This window comes from Montipora capricornis, chromosome 1, assembly GCF_036669925.1.
Source record: "Montipora capricornis isolate CH-2021 chromosome 1, ASM3666992v2, whole genome shotgun sequence".
Lineage (NCBI taxonomy): Eukaryota > Metazoa > Cnidaria > Anthozoa > Scleractinia > Acroporidae > Montipora > Montipora capricornis.
This window is the reverse complement of record NC_090883.1, coordinates 15,550,306-15,560,305: the sequence shown is the minus strand read 5'-3', so window position 1 is coordinate 15,560,305 and position 10,000 is coordinate 15,550,306. Positions and strand designations below refer to the sequence as shown.

The 10,000-nt window shown below is 37.1% G+C and overlaps 1 protein-coding gene across 2 annotated transcripts in view; it reads right to left on the bottom strand.

Moving 5' to 3' along the window:
• LOC138059368 (centrosomal protein of 70 kDa-like) overlaps nucleotides 1–10,000 on the bottom strand; it is a 49,207-nt gene that overhangs the window by 37,927 nt on the left and 1,280 nt on the right. The window contains exons 2-8 of one of the 2 annotated variants that reach the window (XM_068904991.1): nucleotides 9,704–9,764; nucleotides 7,120–7,151; nucleotides 5,228–5,333; nucleotides 4,692–4,815; nucleotides 4,518–4,566; nucleotides 2,212–2,259; nucleotides 430–603 (exon numbers count right to left, since the gene is read on the bottom strand). In XM_068904991.1, coding sequence (XP_068761092.1) covers nucleotides 430–603; nucleotides 2,212–2,259; nucleotides 4,518–4,566; nucleotides 4,692–4,815; nucleotides 5,228–5,333; nucleotides 7,120–7,151; nucleotides 9,704–9,764 — 594 coding nt within the window. The remainder of the gene's footprint in view (nucleotides 1–429; nucleotides 604–2,211; nucleotides 2,260–4,517; nucleotides 4,567–4,691; nucleotides 4,816–5,227; nucleotides 5,334–7,119; nucleotides 7,152–9,703; nucleotides 9,765–10,000) is intronic. The other variant, XM_068905066.1, reaches the window with a different exon arrangement.

Genomic DNA, 10,000 nt, shown 5'->3' with positions numbered 1-10,000 from the left:
AACTATCAGTGGTCAGCTGCAGGATGACAACAGAGTTTTATTATTTTTCATTCAGTGAATGTCGAAAGAATTTAAAACTTTCACTGTTTCGAAAACTCGCAATGATCAATTGACACCGCTCTTCAATTCAAATGTTCTGGTAAGTTGATCACAGAAATTAAATATTCATTTTATCGTCTGTCTATTGTTTCGTGGAACAATGAACATCACATCTACGATACGAGTTTGCATAACAAAAGAAAAAAACGCACATAATGCGCGTTTGGAAACGTGCATTTAAAAACATGTGTGCGCAAAAAACGCGCGTGCATTTTGCGTCTGCGTAGGACGCATGTTTCTGGTCTGCACTGTACAGAACTGAAAAACATGTATAATACATGTATTACTTGCAAGTAAAAGGATCAAGTTGTTGCTGGTCAGCCATTTTACCATTTGAACAAGATCTTGACATTGTTGATGCAGTCTTATGATTTCAACATCCTTTTGAGCCACTTTCTGTTCAAGTTGTTTGCACAAAGCTAGAACTTCTGATTTGTTTCTCCTTAATTCTGAAACTTCCTTTCCATGAATTTGAAGTTCCAACAGTCGCATTCGTTCCATCTCCTTAAACGAAAAAAAAAAAAGAAATCTCATTTACATTTTAACGACAATCAAACTGAATAAATTAATTCTCATTACTACCAAAGTGACATGATCTTAAGATACATCTCATTACAGACTTAAAACTCTGTTGACAGCCCCAGTTTGATGCTGTCTGTAAGAGCTTCAGTCAGACAGTCAAGCATAATAAATTCTTTTAAAGCAATTGCAGATCTTACCCAAGAAATTTCTGCAAGACCTTTATTTTAGAATTGCTTCAATGGTGTCACATATGAAATTTTAATCTGGTGTACCTGTCTCCCTAGCTTGTTACAGAATATCGAATTAATTATCCATGGCTTAACCAATAACAGCATGAAAGATTTAAACAACATTCACTGGCAGCCTTTGACTCATGAGTAAAAATGCAAGTTAATTTCATCCTAAGCGGTAAGATGAGCAGTGACATAATTTGTATCATCTAACAACTGCAACATGGGTATTCTATAAATTAACAGGGTCCCACTATGTCAGGAGCCACGGAGAGGGAGGGCACTTTTTTCTTATGGCAGTACTTTCACAAAAAACCTAGGGGCCCCTAAGTTTTCAGATTTGGTCGCCAGCTCAAGTTTTACTCGCCAAAACATTTTGGCCCTTTGGGCCTTATACTGTACATTTCAAGAAAAGGCAAAATGCAAGCAAGGCTGAGCCGAAAATCAGAGCACCTTTGTTGTTACACTAACGCTAAAGAACACTAAATCTCCGCATTAATTTATTCACTGTGCCTTGAGAATGGTGTCATGATGACGCCGAAACGTCAGCTATTAAGTTTTTTATTCACTTTTTTAAATTTCAAAACATTAGTGACAGTGGCACATTTTTAAAAAAATTTATTAACACGATTCATTATGGACAACAATTTCATTTCTTTATCATTTTTTCTGAGAATAACAGTCATCAATGGAAAAAGTGCTGAAGTGCAGACGTAAGCTGCATGGAAACCAATTTTAATACTGAGTACCTAAACACGACAAGGCATACCGGTGTAATATAATGAAAATATCTTAGTGGCCAGGATGGCGACTGTGTGAAAAGTTAGTCGCCAGTGAATAAAATCCAGTCGCATTGGCAACCTCAGCAGTTGCAACGTCGAGCACCATACAGTGTTGTTTTCGCCTCAACCTCTTCCCGCTCCCCTCACACTCCGTGATCCATGATACCAAAACCTTGCCCCCTGCCCCCTCCCCCCTCCTTCCAATTTCATATGTAGAAGGTACACATCAACCTCTGGCTGTCTTCTTTCAACTTGCATTAACAAATAAAATTGTATACATGTAATGTCTTCTACCTACATGTATTACACAAAGAACTGAACTTACAGTAACACCAAACGAAGTACTTTAGGGGATTTGAAAATGGTAATGCAATGAAAAGGAACCAAAACAATTTTTCCCATGTACCGAGTAATTTTGTCCTAATGGCCAAAGGAAATTATTGCTTTTAACAAAACCTTTGTGCAAACTTTGGCAAAATACAATGTACAGTACGACACTTTGCACCAGGAGCCTAATGACAACCTAGGCTCAGCTTGATTGGGAACATCTTGTATTATGTTAAATGAAAATGACTTACCTGAGCTTTAATCTTTTCCTCATCCAGTTCTCGTTGTAATTTTCTCATCTAAAGAAATTGGTTGTCCTGTGATCACTACATGTTGTCCAGGCCTAGGTTGTTCAAACGATGGATAGCACTATCCACCAGATAAATCACTATCCAGCGGATAAACATTAGCAAAACCAGGCAAAATCATTTGAGTTATCCAGTGGATAGTGATTTATCCGGCGGATAGCGCTATCCATCGTTTGACCAACTGGGGCCAGATGTTTACTCTGTTTCTGTTGCAGATTTCACTCATCAATTTTAAGTGCTGTAAGTGTGAATGAGTTAATAATGATAATAATAGAGCGGTTTTCAAATGAGTGTCGTAAAACCAAAACCAAAGTAATTACTTTGGCCAATCAAAAAGGGCGGAGACAATCCAGTAAACCAATCAAAACTCTAAGTAATTACACGTGGCCGACACAAAGTGCTGGAAAATGTGCACCCTCGAGCTAAGATTGGTTGAAAAAGTGGCGCGAGAACTTTTAACCAATCACTGAGTGAAGAAATGCAAAACCAAAGTAATTATCTAATTACTTTCGACACTCAATTGAAAACCACTCTAATGGGGAGCAACAATAAGGTCAGGCACCCAAGGTCATAGGAAGTGGCTTGATGCCTACCGAAAGACCTCCAGCTACGCTGTGCTTATAGAGTGACTTTCATATGACCTTGAAAAACAAACAAACAGAAATGCAAAACATTTACAATGTAATTGGCTTATCGAACAAAACAAATGAGCGTGAATTTTCATTGGCTTAGTGAACATGGATGCAAACAACGTCATCTCTTCATGGAACTTTCTGGAAAGCCATCAGCATTTCCCTTTGACATCATGTGAGATGCAGTAATGTGATTGGGCAATCAAACTGTTTACTGACCATATTAGGGGTTTCCTTTGCAGCAATAAGGAGAAGCTTTGTTTTCCTTGGTTCGTGAAACAAATTGCAAACACTTTTTCAAGGTCATACAAAAGTCGCTCTAATAATAATAATAATAATAATAACATTATTATTATTATTATTATTATTATTATTATTAGCATGTAACAAGCCAGATATTGTGATCAAAGAGCATAAGAACAAAACCTGCAAACTTATTGACATGGCAGTACCACTCAAATTATGTTACCGGTAGGTATATGTATTCATGCAATATATAAAAATAAAAATTATAAAGTTTATATATTAGAAAATATGACAAAATGATAAATATTATAATAATTTAAACAATGGCTCCTTCCACATGTCGCTATTGATGTCAGTGTTATCAATGTCACAATGAAATCTCCTAATGGTTCTTCAGCCTATCAAACAAATAGAGCGGATCTCAATAGCAAAAATAACAATCAATAATAATAAGAATAATATAGGAAGAAGAAGAAGAAGAAGAAGCTGAAAAGTAAATAATTCTTGAGCCTACAGAATCGGTGCAATGTTCTACCAACTGAGCTATGAAGCCACTCAGTTGGAAGCAGGTCAATTTATTGGGCTCATTCTTTTCCATGAAGGGACTTAGACTGACAGGCCGGAAACAATCTGACCCCTGTTACTAATAATGAATGTATGTTTGAAGCGGAGGTTGTAGACGAATGATACAAGTGATCCTCAATGCACTTATCTGAACAATTGCAGCAATTATTGTCTCTTATAGATACCTGAGAAATACTGGCTGCAGAAGGTCATGGGTTCGAATCCCGTTGAAGTTGCCTGAATTTTTCAGGTGTCTAGAAATGTATATGAGACAATTGCTCACATTGTCCAGAAGTGCAAGGATCACTTATAAACTATGCTTTCTGTTGTCATTATATCATGTACTTCTGGACCGGCAATGTACATTCCACCACCGCAGAAAAATTTGAAATCTCAAGGCAAATTGATGTTTGCAATTTTCTCAAAGATTTTTGCATGGGAATGTCTTTGAACATTTCCTTTTACCTGTGTGTATTTCAACAAAACAGTACATTCATGGCCTTAGTACCCAAGGAGCTGGCAAGTACTACGAGAATCTTAAGAAAAATTGAAAGATACCTGAGGCCACACTCCTTGGAACTATGCACCCTACTCTTTTGTACTGAGTGACGGATATCATGTGGGACAATTGATATAGTCCATGTCCCAAAAGACTTGAAAGTGCAAATATTTGCAGATAAATATTACCTGGTATTATAATAACAATTAAGGTAATAGTTTCTAGGGTCTATATCTGTACTACTGTAAATCAATAATGAAAAGCTACATGTACAACTACAAACTAGTACAGGGTAATATGGGTGTCACCTCCATTTCATGATGTGAAGCTCTATTCCTTTCCTCATCAGCATCCTTCCTATGAAATGAAAAAATAAAAACAGGAAAAGGGTTTAACAAAAATAGTTTACGTTATGTCATGAAAAAAGAACGGTAAATTATTTAATTTTTCACGGAATTACCAAATAATGAGGAATTACTAACTGTATTCTGTGAGATGATGAAATCAACTGCTGTAGCATTGACTGCCGCCTATCACAATCAGTCATCAATTTGTCTAAGGTATGTCTAACATTCTTGGAAGTGGAATCATCAAGAACAACGGCTCCTTTTCATATGAAGGAAGAAGAAAAACAATGCCTGTTATACATGTAAGTTTTGTAACTACAGTTGTCTTGCATAAGTATGATATTATGTTTATTCTGTTGTAAAAGTAAAAGAATTATTGAAAATGAAACTAAAAAATTTAATTTGAATTTTTTGAAAAAAATGTTTCAATCAATAATCACAGTACATGTAAGTTGTATCTCCAGAATTTTTTGTTCTGGTCATTCTGCTACCAGTTGCAGAATAACTCAGATCATACTTCTTATATTCCAGAAAGAGAATACCAGTAGCCCCCACATGAACCCTTGCACACATTGGTTAACCCTGACTAGAATGCCCTGTTGATGTTAAAAAGCAAAAGCTAGGCTTCAATATTTACAGCTGAACAGTTGTTTCTGCAGTGTTTATTTCACCTCTGGGAATATGTTGAAGTTGATTTGATGGTAATACCATAACAGGTTGAAAACCATGATGTCTTAGTTTGCAGTTGACAACTCCCCATTCAGCTATCACTCCTGCCTGCAGAGGAAGACAGACTTGCATCTTACATACATGTACACAGAAAAGCCAAACAGTGCTTTATGGTATCAGTCATCTTTATCGCTCTTAAGGGAATGCTTAGGCTTAGGTATATTACTAACTTCTTACTAACCGAGCGCAAGGGCCGTACTGGAGAATATTGGCTGAGGTCATGGCAGTACGGACCGAGCGCAGCGAGGTCCGTACAAAAACGATCGAGGGCCAATATTCCCCAGTACCGCTCGAGCTAGCTTGGTTAGTAAGTAGTTATTATATGGCTTTTTAATTACCTTTTGCTTTGTTTTTGCAAGCCTGTAATCGGCCCGTGGGCATTATGGGACAATAATCAATTACTGTGATCCCACAGATTTGACTGCTTAACCCACTGACACCTCAAACGCCCAAGTACTGTGTTAGACAGAGTAAAATCTGTTAAAATTTGGTTTATCAACGGAGAATCGCTCTGACGAAGGGCTAATGCTCGAAACGTCAGCTTTTAGAATCTCTGTACGGTGGTCAATTTACATTATCAACTCTGTTGATAAACCAAATTTTTGTATACTACTTCCCCACCGACGCAGCACCACAGTTTCTTTAGAAACTACCCCTTCATAAAATCTGTTAAGTCTCATTCCCAGGGGTCACTGGGTTAATATAATATACAGTGTAGATTTAGCCAAGCCTAAAAGCAGAGCTACCATTTCTAACCCCAGAAAACAATATAGTGTATACATGGAAATAATAATGCTTCCGCATAAAGTACAAAATTAATCATCATTACTGTATACAGTTTAAAGTGATCAAACAGATCAAACACTTCTGAGCTGACAGCAGTTCTGTTGCTTTCAATTTCTTGGTCCCTTTCCTAAAAAATCTGGGTCCTAGAAAAGGTCTCCCACCAATGTAGCCTGGGATAGATTCCCAGGCTTGGTGTCATATGTGGGTTGAGTTTGTTGGTTCTCTACTCTGCACCGAGAGGTTTCCTCCAGGTACTCCAGTTTCCCCTGTCCTCAAGACCAACATTTCACTTGATTTGCATTAATGAGTAGGGGTTGCTTGGTTTTAAATACCAGTACCTTTCAAAATCATGAAGAATGGTGTTTTCTATTTTGGAATATCTTCTTTCTTTCCAGAGATATTCAAGTTTTTGTTAAAAAATTGATGACGTCAAAAGCATTACAAAATTACTGGTAATGACAAATCACAACATTGAGAATATCTCCGAAATTTTGGCATGGGTGTTGTTTAAACTTGGCAGCAGTAATCTACATCAAGTAAGGCACAAAATGATACCCTCGATACTGTTGCATGGCAACCATTTTTGCTGCTGGGTCTGTCAAATGCAGGATTGATTTTGCATTTATTGTTACAGTGGTAATAAGAAGTGTTTTCAAGTCTGACCATCTGCCTTTAGTTTACTTATCTATTCAAAACCCAAGATACATGTATTTGGTTTATTGCAGAGAGGGACTGGAGACAAGAGTGTTGCCATGGCAACATTTTAATGGGCGTCACTTTGTGCCTTATCTGATGTACATTACTGGTGCCAAGTTTGAATATCATTACTCCAGTTTTTCGGAGATACATGTATTCTCAGTTTTGGGAGTTGTTACTGTCACTTGTAATGCTTTTGACAACATCAATTTCTTATCAAATTAATTTAAGCTTGAATATCTCTGGAACGAAAGAAGGTATTCCAAAATATAAAAATTCACCAAAAGCAAAAGATATTCTTTACATCATAGGCACTTTAAAGAATTGTAGTAAAACAAACTTTTTCTCTTACTGCTTTTGGGGTGTCTTCACTCTGATCACCACCTGCCGGTACATGTAGTTACATAAGACTTAGTTTATTTTAAAAGAATTGAGAATGCCAATGGTGTATTGACCATCTGAGCACATCATATAGTTACAGACTAAAATATTTTTCATTTTCTGGAAATATGTGACAAACAAGATGCCTCTACTAAAGCCACTTTTAGTTCCTTACTTACAAGTGCCATCCACATGTACCTTTTTAACTACGAAGACCTGAAGGGCTGCAAATACACATATTTTAAAATATTATGTGTTTCTAGTGCCCTTGTCATGAAAAATAAAGAGATTTTTTATTAACTTTCCAATGAGATAAAGCACAGGCCTTCACTCCCTAATGTGTCGCCAGTAACAATAATGATCAGAGCACCGTGTAACCTCAAGACCACAAACTACATGTAATACTTTACTTGTCTTACTGTACCCTTGCAGTTTGTGGTTGGGTTTCTAATACAAGTATCTCTCCAGGATTTTGCTGTCAACCTACTGAGACAAGTTTCAGGACCACATTGCCAAAGTTTATAATAATTTTGACAATGTGTAACATCACATATAGTTTCATAGCATATTTCAACAAAATTGCAGACCTATAAAGGTACTTTGTTTGAAACTTTGGTAATATTAACCCTGAGATGAAAGCAGCCAAAAGCTATAGATTGCCATGGTATTTAACCCAATTTTATGCTTTCCACAGGACCATGCATGGGTTATTTATTCACAAAAAGGTTGATGTAGCTCTAAGGGTTTCTGCTATTGAGCAGGTTAGAGATACATGTAAATACATAACAATAGTATACAATCATTTATCTCTAACCTGCTTAATTGTTAATAATATTAGTAAGTTACCGTAAAGTTCCGATAGTAACGACCCCCTGAAAGTAGCGACCCCCCAAAATTAACGTCAATTTTTTGTGGCCGCTAGTAAATCCTGAAAGTAGCGACCCCCCGAAAGTAACGACCTCCCGAAAGGAGCGACCTTTCTCCCCCGCTCCCCGAAAGTAGCAAGACCAAGTTTTTTAAATGGTATGCTGTCAATCAATAGTCAAAATTTTAATGTACAATAATATGTTCGTGCAGTTTAATTTACAACAAGGGGAAGCTTAATGCCACCATTCGTCCTTGACATCAGTTCACTGATGTAGCGATGAAAGAACTACTGTACAATGTACCATAAACCAGTATAATTTCGTATTAACAACAGGAATGTTTCTTCAAATTGAAATTGAAAACTATATAGTTTTCTATATACAGTTTTTTCTTATATCTATCATTGTTATCTTCTTTTTATGAAACACAATCTATACATATGGAATGCCAATAAAATTTTGTTCTTTTTTAAAGTTTATGTTGTTCATTTTTTATTTCGGAAAAAAGGCTCGCGCCAGCTCTATTTGTAAAAGATTTGTGTTCCCCGAAAGTAACGACCCCCTCGAAAGTAGCGAGCCCCAAAGGCTGCTAATTCCGAAAGTAACGAGGGTCGCTACTATCGGAACTCTACGGTATTCAAAGCAACATTACATTACAAAAAGCTATTCCCCTCTATCAACTAACAAAAAAAACTGATAGGAACCCAGCGAACACCAGTGAAACAAGCCAGAACTTGGAAACATACAAAAAATAAAAGAAGAGACGTTTAGTACAACAGGTATTATCAATTACTGTGATCCCACAGATCAGGCCAAAACACCAGGAACTCAGTTCCTTACTCTTCAATAGTTTGTGGGTTTTTTTTTACATCCCACAAGGCTAATGATGTATAATTCTAAGTCAAACAGTGGAGCTCCCAGGTTATTTATTCTTGCAACAAGTTAACTTGGCTTCAGCCTGCAATCCAATTGAAAACCACTACCTAGTCAGCAGTCACCTTTTTCAAAAAAGAGCTTGTCTCAATTCGCCCTTGTCACACGGCCGCCATATTGTCCCAGGAGACCAAAAAAGCTTTGTTTTACCACGCCAAGCCTCACCCCCATGGTTTCCACTGCGAGGCTTGGCGTGGTAAAACAAAGCTCTTTTGGTCTCCCAGGACAATATGGCCGCCGTGTGACAAGGGCAAATGAGCTTTAAACTTGAGACTGTAATCAGGTCATGTAATACTGGTCAGCAGACACCTTGTTTTGACAGGTGTCAATTCACCATACCATCGATGTCCAACATAAAAAAACCTGTAAACTAGCAGGAGTATAGCCGCTATTGGGCACAAGTACATGTATACAAGTATAAAAGTTTTCTTTTAGATCGATTCTAAGCACTGTTTCATTAAATTTGCTTTGTGTTTTGCTTTCTTACAAATTTCTCTTTGTCAAAACTGCAATGAGAATGTTTTACCATTTGCAGACACAATAATTACAAACCCACCGCTTTCTGTTTTGTTATTTGAAGACCCTCTGTGTTTTTCCAGTAGGGGTTCAACCCACAACGTCCTCTTGGTTTAGTAATAAACCAAGTGAGCTAACTGTTCAGCCGTTGAGGAATACGCCTCACAGGGGAAAACATATATTCAGAAAGTAGTGAATTTCCCAGATATTTTTTAGCATGACATTTATTCAATAACTCACCCACAGAATCTGCATATGATCCACTATAAGTTTTCATATCATCTTCTTTACCCTGGTCAAACTAAATACAAAAACAACTGCAACTTTTAAGTGCCAGGACACGGTGATGTAAAGGTAAAATTTAATCAAATTAACAAGTTTAATACTGTAGCAAGGAAATGCTTGAGTATTATCGTCCACATAGAAATCTGAGATTGTCCAGTGATGTCACAGGCTTTATGACACCTGTTTTCAATCTCAAGACATACGGATTCCAAGGTTTTTCGGTGGAACAACCTTCCAACAGACATTAGATCA